The sequence below is a fragment of the Silene latifolia genome, chromosome 9 (genome assembly GCF_048544455.1).
Source record: "Silene latifolia isolate original U9 population chromosome 9, ASM4854445v1, whole genome shotgun sequence".
Lineage (NCBI taxonomy): Eukaryota > Viridiplantae > Streptophyta > Magnoliopsida > Caryophyllales > Caryophyllaceae > Silene > Silene latifolia.
In genome coordinates this window covers 2,216,450-2,242,785 of record NC_133534.1, presented here as the reverse complement: position 1 = coordinate 2,242,785, position 26,336 = coordinate 2,216,450, and the positions used below count along the sequence as shown (strand labels likewise).

Genomic DNA, 26,336 nt, shown 5'->3' with positions numbered 1-26,336 from the left:
ATAGAAAATGTATTATTATTATCGTAAAATAACGGCAAATTAACCGTAATTAAGCAACATTTATAATTTTTTTAATGTAAACTAACCTAAGAAAAAAAGTTAAATTGTAAATTATGATCTCTCCTGAGTCCTGCCCAATCCGATCCGATCTAAAAAGCGAAATCCTTAAAAAGCTTGGACCAATGACCGGACCGGAAATCCGGTGCCATAATTTCCGGTGGGATCGGATTATGCACACCCTTGACCGTTATAGACAAGGTCAACCTAGAATAGTATCACTCAAAAACACCACATGCCCCCCTCCACACTCCAACTGACCAACTCCCACCAATACTATCACACAATTCACACATCCAACCATTTTAAATTTTATTAATCCCCTCCAAAACGACAATGTCAACAACACCAAACGACGACGACTCATCCACCTCACGATGCACAACCCTAACCACCGAAACACCACCGTACCTACCACCATCATTACTCACAACTCGTCTTAACTACGACGTATACCTCAGTTTCCGCGGCGTCGACACTCGTCAAACCTTCACACACTCCCTCTACACCGCCCTCCAAGCCAAAGGTTTACGTGTTTTCATCCGCGGTAGCGATATCGAGACGGATGATGTAATTGAAGCTGCTGTTATCGACTCTGCTATTGCTGTTGCTATTATTTCAGCTAATTATGGTGGTTCTTATGGATGTCTTGATGAACTTTGTAAGATTTTCGAGTGTCGGAAACGGGTTATTCCTGTGTTTTATCGGATTCAACCGTCGGATATCCGGTGGCAGGAGGGGGATTTTGGGGAAGGGTTTTGGTCAATGGTTCATGAATACCAAAAAAGTCAACATGATGAACAAAGGTGGAAGAAGGCTTTGTTGGATGCTGGTAATATCTCTGGTTATCCTTGTCACTTTGATAGGTACTCCTTACTCACTCCGTCTCGATCATTTATTTAATTTTTATAAATAATCTCGGATATTATTCAAAATTGAAACGTGAAATTATGGCGGTTATTTTGGTTGTCATTGTGATGGGATGAATTTGTTGTCTAGAATTAGAATTGAATTCCGTATTTGAGATATTTTGGGTGTTATTTGGTTAACCCTTGAAACAATGTAGGAAATAGAAAATCCGCTGAATTGCAAAATGAGGGTTGTTTGGTTGCCAACTTTTTTGGGGAAATGGAGGAATTTAGAAATCGCATAATTTCCCAATTCCTCTATAATGGAGAAATTGGATTACATTTCCACTAGGTAATTGGAAACGCATGTGTAATTGAATTCATTTGTAGGCAACCAAACAGTTTTGCTAAATTCACATGAATTTCATGACAGCCTGTTTGGGAACCTGCATTTCATTTAGAAATCCGTATTTAGCACAAATTCATTGTTTGGCAATCCCAAATCTTTGGATTTGGATTTGTTTCAAATCCAGGTCCAAATCCTTGCCCCTTAAATTTAGCTTATTCTAAATAACACCCCAACCCCCTGTTATTTCCAAATCATCATTCCAAATTACAACTTTCAAATCATGAGATTCAAATGAAATTAGTGTTGCCAAACTCTACCTGAGGGAATTGCGGAATTCGATATGCTTATGGGGTTGTATTCCAATGGTCAACCAAACAATACCAGTGTTTGGGAAGCCTTGGAATTTGAAATTGACTCAATTAATTATCAGTTCCCATCTAAAATATTGAAAACTAGAAATAAGTGAAATAAAATTTACACGAAAATGAGTCAAACTTAAGATGAGTTAAATAAGATAAAGCTTACCTATTAATGTGAGATGTTATTTGACCTGTTTTAATCTTACTGGTAAAACCGTCTTAAAGAGGACTAACTGTTGTTGAGTTGGATGATTAATGGGACATGTATGGGACAATGGTTTGAGCATTTTTTAGTGGAGGTTTTTTGTTGGTTTGGCTATTATAAGGATATTGTACCATTGATTCAGGGTTCAAGCCACTTTGTCATGTGTTCTTGAGTGTGGAAAGAATAAGGTGAGATCATCTTAATCCAAACTTACAAAATAGATGTAGGAGATATATATCGGTACTCCACGTAATAGCCCGATCTAGGCAATCATTTGAACCTCCATAGGCCATGTTAAAGCATCCTGACTATGAGTTTCTGTCAAGCGGGATTTGCTAGTTTACTTAATACAATGTTTTTGTATTTCCTTGCAAATCAGTATACGAGTGTATCTATATATGTGAACTGTGCTAGTACATTAATTTGTGACTTTTCTGCTAGCAAGCCATAGTATTAGACTTCAGAAATGCAAGCTGAACTGCATTACTGTGATTTTTACCATAGCATTGTACCATGGTATGAACTATATGACAGTAATGTACTCTGAAATATCTAGCTGGCAAATGATGTAATGGAAATTTTCTAACATGGTTTGGCTTGAATGTCTGCTACATGACAGTGATGACCAGGAGGTCATACAACGCATAGTGAAGCAGGTTGTGGGAGAGTTGAAGAACATTCCAGAATATGTGGGAAAAATCACAGTTGGGTTGGATTCTCGTGTTGATGAAGTGCTGGAGAAGTTGGATATTCACTCCAAAGTCTCCAATGGTGTTCAGTTTCTTGGTATTCATGGAACTCCAGGTATAGGCAAGACGACCCTGGCTAAGGCGGCCTTCAATAAGCTAACAGTTCATTTCAAAAGACGCTGCTTTGTGGCCAATGTCAGAGAGCAGTTGGGTAATGAAGGTGGAGTTTTAAGTGTACAAAATAAACTTTTAAAAGATCTTTCTGGGGCAGTAAGATTAGAAGAGCAAGAAAGTCTTGCGAAAAAAGCAATCAAGGAAAAACTTAATGAGAATCGAGTCTTGGTAGTGTTAGATGATGTGTCTCACGCAAACCAACTTGAAAGTCTTGGCATCGTTCGTGAATGGCTTGGAGAAGGGAGCAGGGTAATTATTACTAGTAGAGACATGGAAGTAGTACGTCATTTTTATGATAATAATGATCAGTTGCATGAGGCAAAGAAGCTAAGTCAGTCCGAGTCACTCGAACTGTTTAGTCTTCATGCTTTGGGAAGAACAGAGCCTACAGCAGCATATCTGAAAATTTCTGAGGAAATTGTTAAGCTAACAGATGGACTTCCTTTGGCTCTAGAAGTGTTTGGTTCATCGTTGGTTAAGAAAACAATGAGTGAGTGGGAGGATTCTTTACTAAAACTGAGGAACATTCGACCTGATAAACTTCAGGGTGTGCTCAAAATCAGCTATGATGCTCTTGATCTCAACGATAAGACTGCATTCCTAGATATATCATGTTTGTTGCTTCAAATGAAAATGAAGAAAGGGGACGTGGTGGATATATTAAAGGGGTGTGGTTTAAGGGGTAAGTTAGCAATCAAAAACCTTATTACAAAATCTTTAATGAAAATAATTGAGCGGAATAAGTTGTGGATGCATGATCAAATTAGGGATATGGGAAAGCAAATTGTTATGGACGAAAACTCTGATGATCCTGGAAAGCGAAGCAGACTTTGGGATTCTGATGATATAAGGCATGTTCTCCGGCATGAAAAGGTAATTCTAATATAAAAATTCTTGCATGAGACTGATATCCATTTTGAGCTCTAAGCATAAGCTCCCCCTTTCGGAATTCCAGTCAATAGTTATTTAGTCTTAGACTCCGTTTACATACTCTACATTTGGATGGGAATCGATGTGAGTCATTAGGGGTTTTAGTTATTTTAGGTGCACTCTATTAGGTCATTTTGAGGAGGGTAGAGTAATTTTGAAGCAGGGTTATTTTTGGATTTTATCATCTGGCATTTTTGTCTACATGGGGTGATTATTTTCAGGTTCGAGTAGAGTCACTTTTGTCGGGTATAGTGTCAATATAGTTTGCGTTTTTAAGGGCATGTTTTGTGTGGTAGAGAACGAGATAATGCAACACCCTAGCCCATTTCAATGTGGGCATATAAAAAACTAATCTAAAAGAAAATGTAAACTACTGGTAGGGACTATGGAGGGACATAAAGAGTACTCAGTCTCATGCAGGCTTACTTGTATCTAATACCCATTATTTTTTCATTAATCATAATCTAACAATTTAGCATCTTTAAGGAGCTGTCTACATTTTTTTTTGAAGAAATACATTTTGTTGTTGATTACAGGCTACAGGAACAATTCGTGGCATTGTTCTTGATATTAAAGAACCTTCAAATGATGTACCAATTGATATATTAAACTGGTATGCATTTCGGAGAAATCCCAGCATCACTACTGCCTTCAACTACCTATCTGAAAAATTCAAGGACCTTACAAGAAGAAACTCGGATGAAAATGACAATGCCATTCTTTATACGAAATCATTTGCAAAAATGAACGACCTGAAACTACTGCAAATTAATCATTCACAGCTAAGAGGAAACATGAAATATATCCCCTCTAAGCTGAGGTGCCTGCAATGGAAAGGATGTTCTCAGAAGACTCTTTCTAAAAATATACCTGAAGAACTTCGCGTGCTTGATGTTTCAAAAAGCAATATTGAACAACTATGGTCCTCAGGTTGGCCTTGCTGGGGTATTCAACGACTATGGTCCTCAGCTTTTCCTTTGTGGTGTTCCAACAAGGTATTTAGTCTTTCTATAACCAGCTGTTTTTTTACGGTGTAAAGAGAGACATAGGTGCAATTTTGACGTTGATGACTTGACGGTTTTGGAAGCATGGTCATTTTTACCATTAGTCAATGACTTTAACAGCTAGCTTTGCAAATGTCAAGATTGTCAACTAGCTTAATTGGTAAAGTCGTGAGAGGTGGTGCTCATGACCCGGGCTCAAATCCTGTCAGTATCAAAATCGCCCTTGTGGGCCTGTGGCTCCCTCTAAACCTAAAAAAAACAGCTAGCTTAGCTGGCATCAACTCTGTAACAGTTGATCTTAGGCTATTTTGATAGTCTGTTTTTAGTTAAATCAACAAGAGAAGTGAAGATGAAAGCAAAGAAGAAGGATGAAGGAGTAAAATCATATTACACCAGTTCATGTCATGGTCGTCAGTTTATGTCTTCATAAAGTTTTTCCCTCTCCCTATATCTGTACTAAGATAAAATAAACCCGGTGGGTTTGGTACGACCTTCAGTGACTTTACCAATGAACTGTTAAAGACTTTATCGGTTAACTTAGCTGACACCTGCTAATGAGTTTTATTGATATGGCGATTACAGTCTACCAAGCATGACCTAAATGTGAAATTTTTTACTTTGCAGGTGGCTTGTAACTTAGTGGTGCTGAATCTCTCCCGCAATCCCCGTCTAACTACTCTACCTGACATGTCAAGCCATAGACATTTGCAAAAACTTGTACTTGAGCTATGTGTTGGACTGACTAAGATTCACGATTCACTAGGGAAGATGAGTTCCTTAGTTCACTTGGACTTACGACAATGCACAAACTTGGTTGATTTTCCCAGTGACATCACAGGAATGATAGGCCTTAAAAAGTTGATTTTGTCTGACTGCTCCAAATTTAGAGGACTACCAAATGACGTTCAAAGCTGGAAGTCCTTGATCAAACTACTGCTTGATGGTACAGCAATTGCACATCTCCCTGAAAATTTGTGTCATCTCACACAGCTTGAAGTACTTTGTCTAAACCGATGCAATCAATTAAAACAGCTGCCTTCACGGATAGGGAGTTTGAGCGGTCTGAAAGATCTCTCGCTTAATCAAACAAAGATGGAAACGTTACCTGAATCTATTGGATCATTGTCAAGCCTTGAGAAACTAAGTCTCATCCACTGCCGGTCACTTGGCACACTTCCTGATTCAGTAGAAAGCCTGAAATCCCTGGTTGAGTTGCACTTGACTGGTAGTTCGATCAAACAACTTCCTTCATCAATTTGTTCAATATCCTATTTGAGGGTCCTGTCAGTTGGACAATGCAGTTCCTTATCCCAATTGCCTGGTTCAATAGGACGACTCACTTTCGTCACTGAGCTCAAGCTAGACAACACATCAATCACACATCTCCCAGATGAAATTTGTTCCTTAACATGTATCCGGAAGCTTGATCTGAATAAATGCAAATCGCTTGCAAGATTGCCTGAATCAATTGGTGAATTGTCAAATCTTGAAATTCTTTTGATAATTGAGACTGCCATACAAGAATTGCCGGAGTCCATTGGGGGATTGAAGAATCTTACACAGTTAAACTTGAATAAGTGTCGTGAGCTACGCCGACTACCAAACTCCATAGGAGCATTGAAATCCTTGCACATACTTATGATGGAGGATACTGGTGTCACTGTTTTACCTGAAAGTTTTGGGATGCTTGAAGGTTTAATCGTATTAAAGATGAAGAAGGCAGTCCTGGCTCCAACAAGAGATGTGTCTGCTAATGCAGTGAGTGAGTTCACTCTAGAGAACCTACATGAGATCGTCAATGTACTTCCTACTAATTTCTGCAACCTCTCTCGTCTAGAAGAATTTCATGCCCGGGGATGCAGCATTTCAGGTATTTCTATTCCCATTAAGGCTCAGGCTCGCTATACTTTTGTTTTGGAATATGATGGAGGGGAGCAAGATAGCTCACTAATTGTGTCTGCCTTTTGTATTCTAAACTCCGAAGTATGAAGTAGTATTTGCATGATGCTCTTCATGATGCAATTTCCAGCATAGATCATTTAGAAATAGCCTCTTTATTTTATCACATGCAGGGGACTAGGGGTGTAAGTGTGTAACTGAGCCGAGTTCGCTCGATGAACCTTCGTATTTGGTTCAATCAAAGCTTGACTCGAGCTCGCTTAAACCGTTATCTAATCCGAGCCTCAGTTGAGCTTGACCAAATCAGATCCAATTGCAAGCTCCAATCTGAGTAACACTTAAATCGGAAGCTCGTTGTGGCTCATTTTTATCTTTTTGTTTATTCTCAATATTTTACAGTTTTTTTTTTTTTTGAAAGAATAATTATATTTATTTTAATTATACATGATTTTAGGTTGTAATTAATTTTTTTTTTCCAGTGTTATATAGTAATATATACTTTTGAATAGATTTCCAAAAGTGAAACCTAAAAGAAAATATTCCGTAGTGATTAACCAAGCTTGATTTGACCTCGAGTTAAACTCAAGCCTTTCTGAGCCGTGCTTGAGATTCAAATTTTAAAGCTTGATGAGCTCCCTGATCCCAAGCTGGAGTCCAAATTTCCAAGTTGATTTTAAGTTCATACGAGCTAGAGCCTTCTTTGAGCCGTGCTCGAGCTCAAAATTTCCTAGCTGACCTTAAATCCACATTCCACAAGAGCTCGGCTACACCCTTAGGTAAAGGAGTCAGACCAACACATCCAACCTTCCTTGCCTCGCCATCGGCAGGATCTTTCTAATATACTGGGGGTAATGTTGTTGCATGCAAAATTTCAGGTCAAATACATGATGATTTTGTCATGCTGTCCAAGCTAGAGATTTTGGACCTTGGGATCAACAGTTTTCATAGCCTCCCTTCCTCGCTGGAAGGACTTTATTTCTTGAAGAATCTATTACTTCGTCACTGTGAAAATCTGAGGTCTCTACCTCGGCTTCCTTCTACTTTGGTGTTCCTACGATGTGCAGATTGTTATGCACTTGAAAGTATATGTGACCTCTCAAACCTTGATCGCTTACAAGAGCTAGAACTTGCAAACTGCTACAAACTTACCGATGTTCCAGGCCTTGAATGCTTGAAGGCATTGAGAAGGCTGTACATGGGTAGCTGTACTGCAAGTGCATCAGCTGTCAAAAGAAGACTAAGCAGGGTATAGTCTCCTATTGCTCATGCATCCATTATATATACCACTGATTTTTATAATTCAGTGAACCGCAACTTGATGTTTTCATATCAACACAGAGTTTAGTTCATATTACGGCTTTGCTTGGATTAGGTATAATTGTTAAGCGAAAACAAAGGAGAAACGGGTGGAAATGTTTTTGTTGGTTCTTTGTTACGAAAAATAGAAGGTGAAAGGGGCAGTGGGGGAAATATTACTCTTTCATGACTTTAGAACGGTAATGCATAATCCTGGGGACTGGTGGGTAAATATTATCCCGTAACTATTACCCTCTAATCCTAGGATGGCCTTTATGGGAGTGTTTTTGTGGGTTCTTTATTACGAAAAATAGAAACAGTGAATTGATTTGAATGTACCAAATAAGAAAATGTAGTGCATCCCAATAAATGAAGGGAGGGCCTCCATTCTGAGCAAGCCATTAGTTAGTCCGGTTCAGATGTTTTTACACTTGCTAGAACTATAGTACAACTTTAGTGCATATTTCAGTTCAGAGGAATTGAACCTTTGTCATAAATGATTCATGTGCAGGTTACTCTGAGAAACTTGAACAATTTGAGTATTCCTGGCAGTGAGATCCCTGATTGGTTTTCTCAAGAGGCGGTCATTTTCACACCTCGTCCGAACATCGCCATTAAAAACATCATTGTCGCTGTTGTGGTTTCCGTGGACCTGAAAAAGCTAGATACGATGTGTGCAGAACTGCCCAATATTGTCTGCATTCAAGCTCAGATTCTTAGGCAGAACCGGATTGTCCATACTGTTGCATTAATTTTACAAGGAGTTCCAATTACAGTAGATGATCAGGTTTACCTCTGTAGATTTAAAGATTATGAAGCCTTGGTAGCAAGGCTAAGAGGAGGTGACACAATACATATAATTCAGATGAGCCAAATAGCTAGTGGGGTTGAGCTAAAAAAGTGGGGTATATTTCTTGTGTTCGAAAATGATGATGATTATGTGGGGAATGAAGACTCAGTGCCGATTGCACAACAGTCTGTAACCGAAAGACTTGCTTGCTATTTCCAATCCTTGTGATCGGAAATGACTGGAATTGGCAATTGTTTCTGAAGGTGGTGGATGAACAGGTACGTGTTCAGTATGGTTGATGTTCTTACTGTACTGCTTTACATTGTGTCCGAGTAGATTAGAAGACTTGATGTGCACCAGATTTACAATGTTCTACGGTATCTGTAATTTGCAGTGAATCAGACGATGCAAAAATGGTCGACAATGAAAATTGATGAACAAAAGATAACCAACATTGATCCGCGGAGAAACGTATATAGATCTCAAGTTTCTGTTTCATTCTGTCCTTGTTGAAACGTATGTTTCTCGCTTATGTTTGTCGAGACTTCTCCATGTTTCCAATGGAGCCAAAGATTCATTACTCTTTGGTTCTGGATTATGATGGAATAAAGCAAAATGGCTCACTAAAGTGGCTGCACTTCTTTCTCTTGTGATGTAGTGGTCCTTTGATTCAGTTCTCGACGCAATTTTCATCTTGGGTCATTCGGAAACAGCCTCTTTGTGTCGCTAACACAAGGGGAGCCATTGACCTTTGTTCTAATGTTCTTGTTGTTGTTGTATGTTTGTCCGGACTTGACAAAATTGACCAAACCTTGAGTAATTTTGCGCCAAACCTTGATTGAACCGATGCTGTGATCCCGAACCTTTGTTAGTTTTCTTTGGTGTAAAGGGTGCTCCCAGGACAAACATGTAGACGGCGTTTGAATTCAGGTCATGAGTACCACTTCACATGACTTGTCTATTGTGTGCCAGCGTGGCGTGCCAAGAGTGGGCCGACCAATTGGACATGATAGTTTCATTAAATTAATACCTTTTATTAGTTTAATATTTTTATAAAATTACTTGTATAATATTGGTACCTTGTAATGGTTTACATTTCTCATTATTTTATTTTGCTTTGATAAATAAAAGCTAGAACTGGAAATTAGTTAAGAAGAATTGAGCAATGAATTGAAATATATTTTAATGAAAATATTTTTATAGCATAAAGTTAATGAGTTTCAATTTATATTTTTGTTTTTCATTTTTTTTGTCACTAAAGTAAATAACAACGATTTCTAGTTTTGGTTTTATACCGAATATGGGTCAATTCATCATCTAATAATAGGATCAATAAAAGATTTAGCAATTTATAGTTTTATATCAATTTTATTTTATTTTAAATAAAATTATATTTTAGAGTTTAGTGAAAAGAATATAATTTGATGAAAAGAATAATTTTAATGGAAATATAATAGATGAATTAAATTGTAATTGTTAGTTTATTTATTGGGTTATGCTCATTCATGGACATGATTTACTCAATCATGGACATGAATGACCATTATACCCTTATTATTTCACTACCATTTTTTTTGTTCTTAATTCACCACCACCACCCTAACAACCACAGTCTCACTGCTCCTCCTCTGCCCATCGCCCAATACACCACCCTCCCAGACCTACCACTCATAGAAAGTAGAAACTAACAAAGATAAAAACAAATGGAACCCCTTCATTCCCTCCCCTGCCACCATCAGACCACCCCTCTTCCCTCCTGCCTCAAACGCGCGCCACCCAGATCCTATCGCCCACCGCACCATCTTCCATCCGCGCCTCCGTCCCTACTGCCATCGTTGCACACCTGCCATCATGCACTATTCCCCCTACCTAAACCCACGACCACCATCTTTCCCCTATTTCAGCCGCACAACCACCATACCCTGCCCCTACATCGACGACCCCTGCCCTACCCATCCACTTTCGGAGACAAGATGCCCCAATGCCAACCACCCCAACCATGACTTATAAACCCTAATTGTAAAATTTTGCCTAATTAAATTTGTATGTAGTTAATTTTGAAAATTGATGAATTATTGATGCAATTAGAATAATTACTTATTTAATGTGTTGAGTTACAAAACGTTTTGCATAATTGATGATTTTGGTAAAGATTAGATTAGTTTTTAGTGAGGGAAAAGAGAAGAAGAGAGACTTTGATGTTTTAGAAAAAGGGCATGTAATGGAAAAATTATGAAAAAAAGGCCATGAATGAGTAAAATGTTTACATGAAAGAGCAATAACGTATTTATTTAATGAATGAACATAAGTATCTTTAGTTTCCTTTTATGAGAATATGTTTTTTTGGCGGGAAAATGATAGATTCGCCTATTCTTTTACTAGTAGATAGAGGATACTTACAATCCCTCCGTCTCAGTCAATTTGCAGCAATTTTCAATTTGAGCATTCACACCTAATTTGTTCTAATATGACAAGTGGAACAAATTGGGTGTGAATGCTCAAATTGCTCAACAAGTTCATTCTTAAAATAGAAAAGACAACAATTGATGAGACACCCAAAATAGAAAAGGATAACAAATGGCCGGGACAAAGGGAGTAACAAAGAAATTAATACGAGAGGAACAAAGAAATTAGTACTGTGTAATATTCTACTCCCTCCATTCAACTCCACTTTGCAACATTGCTTTTTGCGCGGGTATTAAGAAACGGATTAAAAAAACTATTAAAAGTACATAGGGAAAGGGAATGGTGGGGTTAAAGATATTAAAAAAATATAAAGGTGAGTTTTATGGTGGATTTGTGTGGGGTATGAATGACATTTTTTGTAAATATAGATTTTCAATAAGGATAGAAAGGTCTTTTACATGTCCAAATAAGGAAACCTGTAAAGTGGAGTTGAATGGACGGAAATAGAATACTTGTAAAGTGGAGTTGAATGGAGGGAGTAGTACTTTGTCATAGTTATTAAGTTTTTACAAAAATCCGGGATTTGAAAATCTGGTTCACTACCGGACGGATTTGACCGAAATTTGTCCGTACTTGCCTATTCACGTTAACTTTATAGAAAATGTATTATTATTATCGTAAAATAACGGCAAATTAACCGTAATTAAGCAACATTTATAATTTTTTTAATGTAAACTAACCTAAGAAAAAAAGTTAAATTGTAAATTATGATCTCTCCTGAGTCCTGCCCAATCCGATCCGATCTAAAAAGCGAAATCCTTAAAAAGCTTGGACCAATGACCGGACCGGAAATCCGGTGCGATAATTTCCGGTGGGATCGGATTATGCACACCCTTGACCGTTATAGACAAGGTCAACCTAGAATAGTATCACTCAAAAACACCACATGCCCCCCTCCACACTCCAACTGACCAACTCCCACCAATACTATCACACAATTCACACATCCAACCATTTTAAATTTTATTAATCCCCTCCAAAACGACAATGTCAACAACACCAAACGACGACGACTCATCCACCTCACGATGCACAACCCTAACCACCGAAACACCACCGTACCTACCACCATCATTACTCACAACTCGTCTTAACTACGACGTATACCTCAGTTTCCGCGGCGTCGACACTCGTCAAACCTTCACACACTCCCTCTACACCGCCCTCCAAGCCAAAGGTTTACGTGTTTTCATCCGCGGTAGCGATATCGAGACGGATGATGTAATTGAAGCTGCTGTTATCGACTCTGCTATTGCTGTTGCTATTATTTCAGCTAATTATGGTGGTTCTTATGGATGCCTTGATGAACTTTGTAAGATTTTCGAGTGTCGGAAACGGGTTATTCCTGTGTTTTATCGGATTCAACCGTCGGATATACGGTGGCAGGAGGGGGATTTTGGGGAAGGGTTTTGGTCAATGGTTCATGACAACCAAAAAAGTCAACATGATGAACAAAGGTGGAAGAAGGCTTTGTTGGATGCTGGTAATATCTCTGGTTATCCTTGTCACTCTGAAAGGTATTGCCTCCGTCTCGATCATTTATTTCAATTTTATAATTCGGATATTATTCAAAATTTGTTGTTTTGGTTGACATTGTTGTGATGGGATGAATTTGTTATCTAGTGTTTGGAAATACGGAATTGATTTCATTTCCATGATTTCAATTGTAGAAATTGAAATGTTTGAATTCAATTCCAAATCCAATTCCAAAATTACGTTTGGGAAACCCGTGGAATTGGAATTGGAATTGAATTTGGGCGAGACGGGTATGGGTCGAGACCATTGGATGTTTTATATTTGAAAAAATTAAATATTGTCTCGAAAAATATTTGCGATCGAAAAAATATCATAAATAAAAATTTTGTGACAAAATTTGCGTCACAAAATAAAACGTAAAAAGTCATGGAATTGAAATGACTAGTATATGGTAGGTATTTGAGAACCCCAAATTTTAACTAGCTTGGAATTGATAAGGAATTGAGTCAATTCCAATTCCAAATTCTAGGGGTTCCAAACACTTGAAATACTTCAATTCCGGAATTCAATTCCAATTCAAGGTTCCGAAACATAGCATAATTAGAATTGAATTCCGTATTTGAGATATTTTGGGTGTCATTTGGTTAACCCTTAGAAAATTTAGGAAATAGAAAATCCGATGAATTGCAAAATTGAGGGTAGTTTGGTTGCCATCCTTTGTGGTAAAATGGAGGAATTTAGAAATCACATGATTTTCGAAGTCCTCTATAATGGAGGAATTGGATTACCTTGCCTCCTAGGTATTGGAAACTCCTGTGTAATTGAATTCCTTTGTAGGCAACCAAACAATTCTGCGGGAATTCGATATGCTTATGGGGTTGTATTCCAAGTTCCAACGGTCAACCAAACAATACCAGTGTTTGGGACGCCTTCGAATTTGGAATTGACTCAATTAATTATCAGTTCCAATCTAAATATGGTTAATATTGAAAAGTAGAAGTAAGTGAAATAAATTTTACACGAAAATGAGTCAAACTTAAGACGAGTTAAATAAGAGAAATCATACAAAAACATAATACATAGAGACTAGCAAAAAAGTTTTATCTTATCTATTAAAGTGAGGTGTTATTTGACCCGTTTTAATCTTAAGATTGTCGGCTGATAAAACAGTTTTAAAAAGGACTAATGTTGTTGAGTTGGATGATTAATGGGACATATAGGGGACAATGGTTTGAGCATTTTTTTTTGGTGGAGTTTTTTTATTGGTTTGGCTATTATAAGGATATTGTACCAATGTACCATTGATGCAAGGTTCAAGCCATTTGTCATGGGTTCTTGAGTGTGGAAATAATAAGGTGAGATCGTCTTAATCAAATCTTACAAAATAGATGTAGGAGATATATATTGGTACTCCACGTAATAGCCCGATCTAGGCAATTGTTTGGACCTCCATAGGCCATGTTCTAGCATCCTGATTATGAGTTTCTGTCAAGTGGATCAGCTAGTTTACTTAATAGAATGCTGTTGTATTTTCTTGCAAATTAGTATATCCATATATGTGAACTGTCCTAGTACATTAATGTGTGACTTTTCTGCTTGCAAGCCATAGGATTAGACTTCAGAAATGCAAGCTGAACTGCATTACTGTGATTTTTACCATAGCATTGTACCATGGTATGTATGAAGTATATGACAGTAATCTACTCTGAAATATCTAGCTGGCAAATGATGTAATAGAAATTTTTCTAACATGGTTCGGCTTGAATGTCTGCTACATGACAGTGATGACCGGGAGGTCATACAACGCATAGTGAAGCAGGTTGTGGGAGAGTTGAAGAACATTCCAGAATATGTGGGAAAAATCACAGTTGGGTTGGATTCTCGTGTTGATGAAATCCTGGAGAAGTTGGATATTCACTCCAAAGTCTCCAATGATGTTCAGTTTCTTGGTATTCATGGAACTCCAGGTATAGGCAAGACGACCCTGGCTAAGGCGGCCTTCAATAAGCTAACAGTTCATTTCAAAAGACGCTGCTTTGTGGCCAATGTCAGAGAACAGTTGGGTAGTGAAGGGGGAGTTTTAAATGTACAAAATAAACTCTTAAAAGATCTTTCCCTTGGGGCTGTAAGGTTAGAAGAGGAAGAAAGTCTTGGGAAAAAAGCAATCAAGGAAAAACTTCATGAGAATCGAGTCTTGGTAGTGTTAGATGATGTTTCTAACGCAAACCAACTTGAAAGTCTTGGCATTGTTCGAGAATGGCTTGGAGAAGGGAGCAGGGTAATTATTACTAGTAGAGACATGGAAGTAGTACGTCATTTTTATGATAATAATGATCAGTTGCATGAGGCAAAGAAGCTAAGTCAGTCCGAGTCACTCGAACTGTTTAGTCTTCATGCTTTGGGAAGAACAGAGCCTACAGCAGCATATTTGAAAATTTCTGAGGAAATTGTTAAGCTAACAGATGGACTTCCTTTGGCTCTAGAAGTGTTTGGTTCATCGTTGGTTAAGAAAACAATGAGTGAGTGGGAGGATTCTTTGAAAAAATTGAAGGTGTTTCGAACCGAAAAACTTCAGGGTGTACTCAAAATCAGCTATGATGCTCTTGATCTCAACGATAAGGCTGCATTCCTTGATATAGCATGTTTGTTGCTTCAAATGAAAATGAACAAAGGGGATGTGGTGGATATATTGGAGGGGTGTGGTTTAAGGGGCGAGTTAGCAATCGAAAACCTTGTTACAAAATCTTTAATGAAAATAACTGAGCGGAATGAGTTGTGGATGCATGATCAAATTAGGTATATGGGAAGGCAAATTGTTATGGACGAAAACTCAGATGACCCTGGAAAGCGAAGCAGACTTTGGGATTCTGATGATATAAGGCAAGTTCTCCGGCATGAAAAGGTAATTCTAAAATAAAAATTCTTTCATGAGTTTGATATTCTGTTTCAAGCTCTAAGCCTAAACTCCCTCTGTCTTAATTTCAGTCAATAATTATTTAGTCCTGACTCCGGCTACACTTGCGAACAAGTCTTTTGGATGGGGATCGTTGTGGGTCATTGCGCGTTTGGTTATTTTTAGGTGCACTTTATTAGTGTCAATTTATAGTCTGCGTTTTTTTTAAGGCATGTTTTGTGTGGTAGAGAACGAGATGCAATACCTTAGACCATTGCAATATAGCCATAGAAAACTCTGATAAGTAATCTAAAAGAAAATATAAACTACTGGCAGGGAGGGACATCGAGCGTATAAACCATTGAACTATCTTTTAGACTAAAGGGTTTACTTTTGACACTGATGAGGATATATATTTTCAGTTGTCACATAAAATCAGTCTTATGCAGGAATGTTCGTATCTAATATCCATTGTTTTTTCATTAATCTTAGTTTATACATCTTCTGTATCTTTAAGGAGCTGTCTGCATTGCGTTGATAACAGGCTACAAGAGCAATACGTGGCATTGTTCTTGATATTAAAGAACCTCCAAATGATGTACCAATTTATATATTAAACTGGTATGCATTTCGGAGAAATCCCAGCATCTCTACTGCCTTCAACTACGTATCTGAAAAATTCAAGGACCTTACAAGAAGAAACTCGGATGAAAATGACAATGCCATTCTTTATACGAAATCATTTGCAAAAATGAACGACCTGAAACTACTGCAAATTAATCATTCACAGCTAAGAGGAAACATGAAATATATCCCCTCTAAGCTGAGGTGCCTGCAATGGAAAGGATGTTCTCAGAAGACTCTTTCTAAAAATATACCTGAAGAACTTCGCGTGCTTGATGTGTCAGGAAGCAGTATTCAACAACTATGGTCCTCAGGTTGGCCTTGCTGGGGTATTCAACGACTATGGTCCTCAGCTTTTCCTTGGTGGTGTTCCAACAAGGTATTTAATCTTTCTGTAACTAACTGGTCTTTCTTATGGTGGAAAGAGAGTCATAGAGGCAATTTTGATGTTGACGACTGGACACTTTTGGAAACAAGGGCATGCTTACCATTACTCAATGACTTTTAACAGCTAACTTAGCTCACATTAACTCTGTAACAGTTGAGCGTAAGCTATGTTTGGTGGCATGCTTTTAGTTCAATTAAGATGAGAAGTAAAGAAGGTAGAGAAGAACACGGACGGGGGAGTTTAATTATGTTAAAGACTTCATTGGTTAACTTAGCTAACACCTGCTAATGAGTTTTATTAATAAGGTGATTACAGATTTACAGTCTACCAAGCATGACATAGATGTGAATATTTCTTACTTTGCAGGTGGCTTGTAACTTGGTGGTGCTGAATCTCTCCCGCAATCCCCGTCTAACTACTCTACCTGACATGTCAAGCCATAGACATTTGCAAAAACTTGTACTTGAGCTATGTGTTGGACTGACTAAGATTCACGATTCACTAGGGAAGATGGGGTCCTTAGTTCACTTAAACTTAGGACGATGCTCAAACTTGGTTGATTTTCCCAGTGACATCACAGGAATGATAGGCCTTAGAGAGTTGATTTTGTCCGACTGCTCCAAATTTAGAGGACTACCAGATGACGTTCGATGCTGGAAGTCCTTGGTCTTACTACTGCTTGATGGTACAGCAATAGCAGATCTCCCTGAAAATTTGTGTCATCTCACACAGTTAGAAGTATTTAGTCTAAATGGATGCAATCTGTTAAAACAGCTACCTCCACGAATAGGGAGTTTGAGCTCTCTGAAAGATCTCTCACTTAATCACACAAAGCTGGAAATGTTACCCGAATCTATTGGATCATTGTCAAGTCTTGAGAAACTAAGTCTAATACATTGCCGGTCACTTGGCACACTTCCTGATTCAGTAGAAAGCCTGAAATCCCTGGTTGAGTTGCGCTTGACTGGTAGTTCGATCGAACAACTTCCTTCATCAATTTGTTCAATATCCTATTTGAGGGTCCTGTCAGTTGGACAATGCAGTTCCTTATCCCAATTGCCTGGTTCAATAGGACGACTCACTTTCGTCACTGAGCTCAAGCTAGACAACACATCAATCACACATCTCCCAGATGAAATTTGTTCCTTAACATGTATCCGCAAGCTTGATCTGAATAAATGCAAATCGCTAGCAAGATTGCCTGAATCAATCGGTAAATTGTCAAATCTCGAAATTCTTTTGATAATTGAAGCTGCCATACAAGAATTGCCGGAGTCCATTGGGGAATTGAAGAATCTTACATGGTTAAACTTGAATAAGTGTAGTGAGCTATGCCGACTACCAAACTCCATAGGAACAATGAAATCCTTGCACATACTTATGATGGAGGATACTGCTGTCACTGTCTTACCTGAACGTTTCGGGATGCTTGAAGGCTTAATGGTATTAAAGATGAAGAAGGCAGTCCTGGCTCCAACAAGAGATGGGTCTGGTAATGCAGTGAGTGAGTTCACTCAGGAAAACCTACATGAGATCGTCAATGTACTTCCTACTAATTTCTGCAACCTCTCTCGTCTAGAAGAATTTCATGCCCGGGGATGCAACATTTCAGGTATTTCTATTCCCATTGAGTCTCAGGCTCGCTATACTTTTGTTTTGGAATATGATGGAGGGGAGCAAAATAGCTCACTAAATGTCTCTGCCTTTTGTATTCTAAACTCTGAACTATGAAGTAGTATTTGCATGATACTCTTCATGATGCAATTTTCAGTATAGATCATTTAGAAATAGTCTCTCTATTTTTTTCATATGTTGGGGGTGTAACTGACCCGAGTTCGCTCGACGAACCTTCGTATCCGATTCAGTCAAAGCGTGGCTTGAGCTTGACCAAGCCCAAGCCCAAGCCCAAGCCCCAAGCTGTGTAACACTCAAATTGGAAGCTCATTGTGGCTCATTTTTATCTTTCTGTTTATTTTTAATGATATTTTTTTTAATTATTATACGTGGGAAAGAGGGGAGGGAAAGGGTGGGTGAGAGTTTTCCCTCCAAATCTTTCCTATGTTGGAGGGGAAACATTTTGCCTTGGAGGGGGGAAATGGAGGGATCCATTTTCCCTCCTCTCCAAATCCATCCACCCCCATTTTGCTATCCAAACATTGGAAATTGCCTCCCCCCAAATCCCTCCCCTCCCTTTCCTTCCAAATCCTTCTATCCCAACAAGGCCTTAAGCTCAACAAGCTAGAGCTCAAAATTTTCTAGCCGACCTTGAATCCACAAGAGCTCAAGCTTTGTTAGGCTCGGCTGCACCCTTAGGTAAAAGGGGTAAGACCAGCACATCTAACCTTCCTTGCCTCGCCATCGGCAGGATCTTTCTAATACATTGGGAGTAATGTTGTTGCATGCAAAATTTCAGGTCAAATACATGATGATTTTGTCATGCTGTCCAAGCTGGAGATTTTGGACCTTGGGATCAACAGTTTTCATAGCCTGCCTTCCTCATTGGAAGGACTTCATTTCTTGAAGAATCTATTACTTCGTCATTGTGAAAATCTGAGGTCTCTACCTCGGCTTCCTTCTACGTTGGAGTTGCTACAATGTGCAAATTGTTATGCACTTGAAAGTATATGTGACCTATCAAACCTTTATTGCTTACAAGAACTAGAACTTGCAAACTGCTACAAACTCGCTGATGTTCCAGGCCTCGAATGTTTGAAGTCTTTGAGAAGATTGTTCATGGGCAGCTGTACTGCAAGTGCATCAGCTGCCAAAAGGAGACTAAGCAAGGTATAGTCTCCTCTAACTCATTTCCCCATTATACCTACATTAGGTGTTCTATCTAAGGACTTTCATAATTTAATGAAACACACTTTGATTTTTTCATATGAGCATGAGTAATTGTCAGAAAACGGAATGATGTCAGAACAAGGTGAAAGAGGCAGTGGGGGAAGTATTACTCTTGCATGACTTTACAAGGGTAATGCATTATCCTAGGGGGTTGGCGAGTAACTATTACTCCCCCATTTGTACTTCATTTCCGCACGTTTGTTCAAACTATGTGAGAGAAATTTTAAACAAATGTATGCAAATGACTCAATATGTCTCCTCCCATCCAATTGATTTAACTGCATTTGACCGCCTTCATGGAATTGTTTTTGTGGGTTTTTTCTTACCAAAAATAGAAGTATTGAATTAATTTGAACTAGTTTAGATCCCGCGCAATGCGCGGTATATATAGAGGTTTCACATTTTAATGTATTATTAGTATAGACTTCGTGCAATTTATGCACGGTATATATGATGTTTTACTTTTTAGTTTATAACTTCACAATTCATTAATTTTTGACAATTCATTAATTTTTTATGCGTTCGTCATTTGTATATTTTGATTTGAAAAAAAAAAACTCAATATTGAAAAAGTAATCAAGAGAATTGAGTAGGGTTAGAAATGTCTATTTTAATGAGATCATTTTTCATAATCATTTTATTTTAAAACATTTTATTTATTTTGTAATTTTGATCCGCAATTTCTTATATTTTCATAGAAAATCAATGATTTTTTTATTATAAAACCCGTGGAGGCAAATCTTGCAGATTGTGAGCATTTCAATTTATGAATATATCCAATTAAAAGATTATATCCATTTATAATAACCCAATTTTAGATTCTAAAATTTTAGGCGGGAAAATTTAGAGTTCCACCTATTTTTTAGTAGATAGGGGATTTTAAGTAATCTTATCAGTAAATTTGCTAAGAGCTTGATTAATATTTACTAATCTTGAATGTGTTAGGTCTATAAATTATTGTCTTATTTCCTAATTTAGATCACGTGATATAAGACAATAATTTTTGGAAGTTCATTATGTCTATATACTCATGCTAAGACGGATCTATTCATTTAGTAAACATTTACTAAATATTCCTCCCTCCTAAATCTTCCTTTATTATCACAGATTTGGCCTTGTTAATATATCACATATCTTGAATAGAAGGACTTATATTTTTTTTTGGCAATCATTTTTTACGTTAGACTTGGCCCATAGTAGAATGCAAAAATTAAAAGCCCAATTAGAAGATAGTATTTTAGGCGGGAAAAAACGTAGAATCGCCTATTCATTTAGTAAATAGGGGATGCACCAAATAAGAAAATGAAGTAGATGCAAATAAATGAAGGGAGTGCCTCCAATCTAAGCAAACCATTAGTTAGTCCGGTTCAGGTGTTCTTACTTGTACTAAGTACTACTCATTAGTTCATTGTTCTGTTCAGAGGAATATAAACTTTGTCGTAAAATGATTAATGTGCAGGTTACTCTGAGAAACTTGAACAGTCTCAGTATTCCGGGCAGTGAGATCCCTGGTTGGTTTTCTAAGGCGGCAACGATTTTCACACCTCGTCCCAACATCGCCATAAAAAACATCATTATCGCTGTTGTAGTCTCTGTGGACCTGAAAAGGCTAGATAAGGTGTATGCACAACTGCCTAACATTATCGGTATTCAAGCTCAGATTATCAGACAGAATATGATGCCTTTGCCTATCTTCAGTACTACATTGATTTTATCAGGAGTTCCAATGACAGTGGAAGATCAGCTCTACCTGTGTAGATTTAAAGCGTTTCATCCCTTGGTATCTATGCTAAGAGGAGGTGACACTGTACAGATAATTCAGCAAGACAAAGCAGCTAACGGAGTTGAGCTGAAAAGGTGGGGTATATTTCTTGTGTTTGAAAATGATGATGATTATGATGGGGATGAAGACTGTTTGCCAATTGAACAACAGTCTGTAACCCATAGACTTGCTTGCTATTTCCGATCCTTGTGACCGAAATGGCAGAACATGGCAACTGTTTCTGAAGGTGGCGGATGAACAGGTATGTGTTCAATATGGTTTGAGAGAATTTTTAACTGATGATGTTCCACTTACAGTATCTGATACTTGTCTTACCTGTGCATCAAGTATACAACCGAGTTAGGCAGAAAGCTCTCGTGATTTTCACCAATTTTGATATGAGACTCGTACATATGACTGATATGAGAATTAAAATGAACGATAGGAAGATCTTTACGATTAGCTGTTCACGGCTTCACGCAGCTGTCAAATTTATGCATTTCGTAAGAACGGCTCCAATTCCTCTTAGTTTGGATGTGGGGTTTGGGATTTTGACTTGTTTATTCTTATACTCTGGGCTTACCCGTGCTTCACATGACTCGATTATGCTAGAGGCTCTCTTTAAATGTCTAATTGCCATTGTTACCATTTTAGTAAATGCTTGAGGTATGTTAGCATGCTTAAATAAATGTGGACGTTTATATGTTGTTTGAGTTTCTACTCTATACATTGATGGTTGTTGATTATAACCACATGTTGGTTATATTGAACATTGTTGGTTCGTGATCACATGTTGATCATACGACCTTTATTTGATTTACTAGAGTTAAGCGACAAGTTGAGGGTGAGTTTCCCTCTGTCGTTGATGTGGTGGTCCGCGTGTGCCCTACCACCACTGGGTCCATATGTTGTGATTGGATGTGCATGATATGTTTGTTTGATTAGAGGCTATGGAATTGTGCTAGCTTGTTGGTGACACAAATTATCAAATTCGGAGTACGTCACCCGGGAGTTGGACTAACCTTAGACTGGGATAGGCGGATAGCATATCTGTCCTACCATAGGAAATCGATGTTGGTAGTCTCCGACCACATCTACTTCATGGCGTTCATGATCTTTGTATTGTCTGCAGGATACATATTGTATTCTTAATGACGTTTGATTCGAAATTATATTGGTACTAGTATTGGTGTCCGGCTTCGCCCGGGCTACCTCTACCTTACCATTAAATTTTCTTTTCATTAAATAAAATTACTTAAAGTTCCATAACCCATAAATTTACGTAGTTGCTCATTCATGTACGAGTTTTACTCTTTCATGGACTTTTTTTCATTTACGTAGTTGCTCATTCATGTACGAGTTTTACTCTTTCATGACTTTTTTTCATTATTTTTCCATAGCATGCCCTTTGCATAGAAACAAAAAAAAAAAAAAAACTCTCATTCTCTCACAAAATTAATCAAATCCACAAAATAGTCAAATCCGTCAAATTACACAATTATATGCTAATTCTCGTATCGAGTAATAATTCTAATTCTTAATTTTATCAATTATATTGTACAAGTATCAAATTAAAGAATTAATGTACATTAATTAAATTAGGGTTTGTTTAAACCGTTGTCGGTATTGGGGCGAGAAACGATCATGAAAGAGTATATATATTTAATATTGTTCTTGTTCAATGTCCGAGAGTCTCAATGATTCATTTAAAAATCATTAAGCCTGTGTCGTACGAATCCGTCGGCAGTACATGAACCCAATGTTACTGCGTTACTGCTTTGCTTGTTTGATTTTTTTCCTTTTTCATTTTCCTTTTTTTTGTTTGATTAAGTGTTTTGTATTTTTTTTGATTGGCTGAGGAGGTTGTCCGGCCGGTGACGCAAGAGAGGCGGCAGTAAGGGTGGTGGATGGTGGCTGATGGCCATGGGTAGTGGACTAGTGGTGGTTGGATGGTGGTAGTTAGAGCGAGAAAAGAGTAGATGAAGAAGATAAAGAGAGAATGAAAGAATGGTATTAAAACGAAAATCATTAAAATAAAAGGGGTATTATAGTCATTTACGTCCATAAAAGAGTAAAACTTGTCCATGAATGAGCACCACCCTAAATTTATCATTAATATATTTTTGTATGACATGTCCTAAAATTAAGATTAAATAAATTTTGAGACAAATTCATTACTCCCGCTATTAATATTTTACTCTTATTAATGGAACAATAGTAATAACATTTCCCTACTTGCCCGTAATCATTGTTACTTTCATTACTCCCGCCGTAATTATTGTTACTGTCACTACTGCCGCATTAATATTGATAATTTCACTACTCCTGTCTTTCACTATTGCCGCATTAATATTGATTATTTCACAATTCCCGTTGTTGTTTCTACCACTTTCACTAATCTCGCTGATAAAATTGTTAATTTTACTATTTAAATGAGTGATTACTATCATATAATTATGTCCAATGTTACTACAATTCTTTTCTTTACTGACGAAATTACTTTTACTACTTAAGCATGCAATTTTAAGAGAATTATATATTTATATAAATATATTACATATATGCATTCAATCAAATCGAAAGAATTATGCAATAATATATTTTTGTATGTTAAATAATTAACATTTCTATACATTTAATAAACTATAAAATTTAATAAAATTGCATAAATTTTAAATTTAATATATAATTTTATGATGATAATAATTAATACCATAAGTGTACATGCTTATACTAATTAATTATTTTATTTTAAGGAAATTGACCATCTTCTAGTTTTTTATAAATATTTAGGAAAGTTACCTAACATTTTTTTCTTTTCTTGAAATTGACCATCTTAATTAATTATTTTATTTTAAGAAATATGACCATGATTTAGTCTCTTACAAATGTTTAGGAAAATTACCAAGCTTCTATATAATTTAATTCTAACCCAAATTATATAATATTTGCATTGAGATCCCTTAATCGGGTCCATCACACGATGCTATTGATTTAAAACTATATAGTATAATTAATTTGTATAACTTTCTTTAATTACATTGAAGTCCCTTGGTTTCTGGATTTAATATATAGTATTGATGTCTAAATTGTATGTTGATTATTTAGTTGTTTGTTACTTCCCTTGTTATTTTCTTTCCTTTTGGATATTTGGGTCAATGAATATCAAGTTACTCCGAATTGATTGCGGATTCATCCTCCAGGTTTATGGATGTGGAAAATACTTATATTTTGGTTTTGGTGAGCCGATGGGTGAAGGTTGTTGCGAGTGAGAAGATTTGATTTCTGCATTTCGCATTTTGAAGGTGAAATCTTGTGTATTTTGGCCGTGGTTTGTATTAGTATATGTTATTGTAAAATAGTCTTGATGTATGCATATTGTATATATACACACAAGTTTCAATTGTATATATACCTGTTGTAGAGATGGAAGTGTGTCGTGCTGAGCCGGGCCATGCCACACTTGTGCCAGTCCATCGTGCTAGGAGAATAAAATGGGCACGGCTTAGGCACGAGAAGGTGGACATTGTGCCATGTTGTGTCAATGATATGGAAATGGCGGCCTAGGCACAACCGACACGACCCAAGGCGTGCTGTGTCGTGTTGTGCATGGGCGTCCCCAAACAATACCTCCACTTTAACTTAATAATTTCTTTGCATTTTAAGCGTGTTAAGGATTGTCGTACCTCAACTCGGCATGATCTTTTTTTCTCAAACTTCGGCCCTGTCATGTTCCGTGGCCCCATGACGTACCGTATCGTGACAATCCCTTGTCATGCTAAAATGGGAAATGGGCCACGTTGGGACGTGCCGGCTCAACGGCCCAAGTGCCTACCTCCATCTCCATCCCTAACCCATAACAAAATTGCCAGATAGATAAGTGTTAGGTTGGTACAAACATCATTGTATAAATTCTCACTAATTTGGCCGAAATAGTCCGTCAACCGGGCCACTACGACTCTGTTTTTTCTGGCTTAATTTCAGCTTCACAAATTGTTGTGTAAGACCACTTTATTCATAAGACTAGTCCAATAACTAAAAGCCCAAAAATAATAATTAATAAACTTATAAAAAATTATTTTATTTTGATAACCTAAAGTTTTATATTGATAAGTTGTATATTTAGATATGTTAGTTTTCATCATAAAATGTTGAGTCGTTAAAATAAACTTAAAATACAAATAAACTTAATTGTTTTCTTTGGGCTTCTCTCCTTTTGGGTCAGTCCTATACTATAGGACGGTCCTATAGGAGAGTTGCTGTTTCAGCTTATTTCAGTTCAATTTAGTGTGTGTTTGGCCTTGCTTGTAAAAGTGTTTTTTTGACTCAAAAATACTTTTTGGCCAAACACATCATTTTCTAAAAGTTAAACAAAAAATTCTCAAAAGCTAAAAATCCATATTTTTGCCCATAGAAATAGAAGCAGCAATTTGTTGCTTCTACTTTTGAAAAATACTTTTGAAAAATACTTTTGAAAAATTAAACTTGAAAAACAAAAACTCAATTTTTAGAATCGAGGCCAAACATGCTTTTAGCTTTATTCAGCTCAATTTAGCTTCTTTTAATCTAAAAGAACAAGGCCTATATCGATCAATATCTAACCCTTGTTTTTTTTACATCACGGTGTGACACAGAATCAAGTAGTTCTTGAACAGTGCCATACTTGGGCCGTGCTGGGATGGCTAGAGCGGCCCAATTACCACCCTTAGTCCAGTAAACCGTGGCCCACAGATATCCTACCTAACTGAATCATGCATAATTTTTTTTTTTTTTGAAATTGTCATCTCATTAATAATCAACTAGGCGTAGGTTACAATGAAGATAACAAATAGACAAAGGAAAATCAAGATTGCTAACGTAAAAAATACATTCAAAATAACTATCTAAATATCTTGGTAATGATACCGCCGCTCCAAAATCATAAATTTCTTGAATCTATGAATAATCGATGTCTTTGCATCCTTCTTGATGGAAGGAAACAGTGTAGCCGTCTTGATGTATTCATCCACGAAACAAATCTGATAATCTCCCCGTCGATTAAAACTTATTATATTGATAACAATCTCACGAAAAAATGGAAAAACCCCGAAAGAAGGGACGGAACAACAGATCTCACCAAAAGGGAGACTATTATTGAAAATAAGATAGATCTGCATAATATTAGTTGTTTAAGAAAGCTTTTGTGGGGCTTACCATCGATGGATGATCGATGGAAGCCCCCAAATAATAATGGAGGCTAGGTTTTTAGAGAGGGTTTTTTTAGAGAGAGAGTATTATACGTGG

The 26,336-nt window shown here is 37.2% G+C and overlaps 1 protein-coding gene across 1 annotated transcript; it reads left to right on the top strand.

The window, feature by feature from the left end:
• Positions 1 to 298: 298 nt before the first annotated feature.
• On the top strand, positions 299 to 24,463 carry LOC141599959 (uncharacterized). Its single transcript, XM_074420103.1, has 13 exons — positions 299 to 923; positions 2,438 to 3,554; positions 4,148 to 4,606; positions 5,240 to 6,485; positions 7,390 to 7,760; positions 8,322 to 8,825; positions 12,042 to 12,583; positions 14,325 to 15,444; positions 15,980 to 16,438; positions 16,814 to 18,059; positions 18,861 to 19,231; positions 20,751 to 21,315; positions 24,257 to 24,463. The coding sequence occupies exons 1-12, from the start codon at positions 394 to 396 to the stop codon at positions 21,264 to 21,266; spliced, it is 8,481 nt and encodes a 2,826-aa protein (XP_074276204.1). The 5' UTR covers positions 299 to 393; the 3' UTR covers positions 21,267 to 21,315; positions 24,257 to 24,463.
• The last annotated feature ends 1,873 nt before the right edge of the window (positions 24,464 to 26,336 follow it).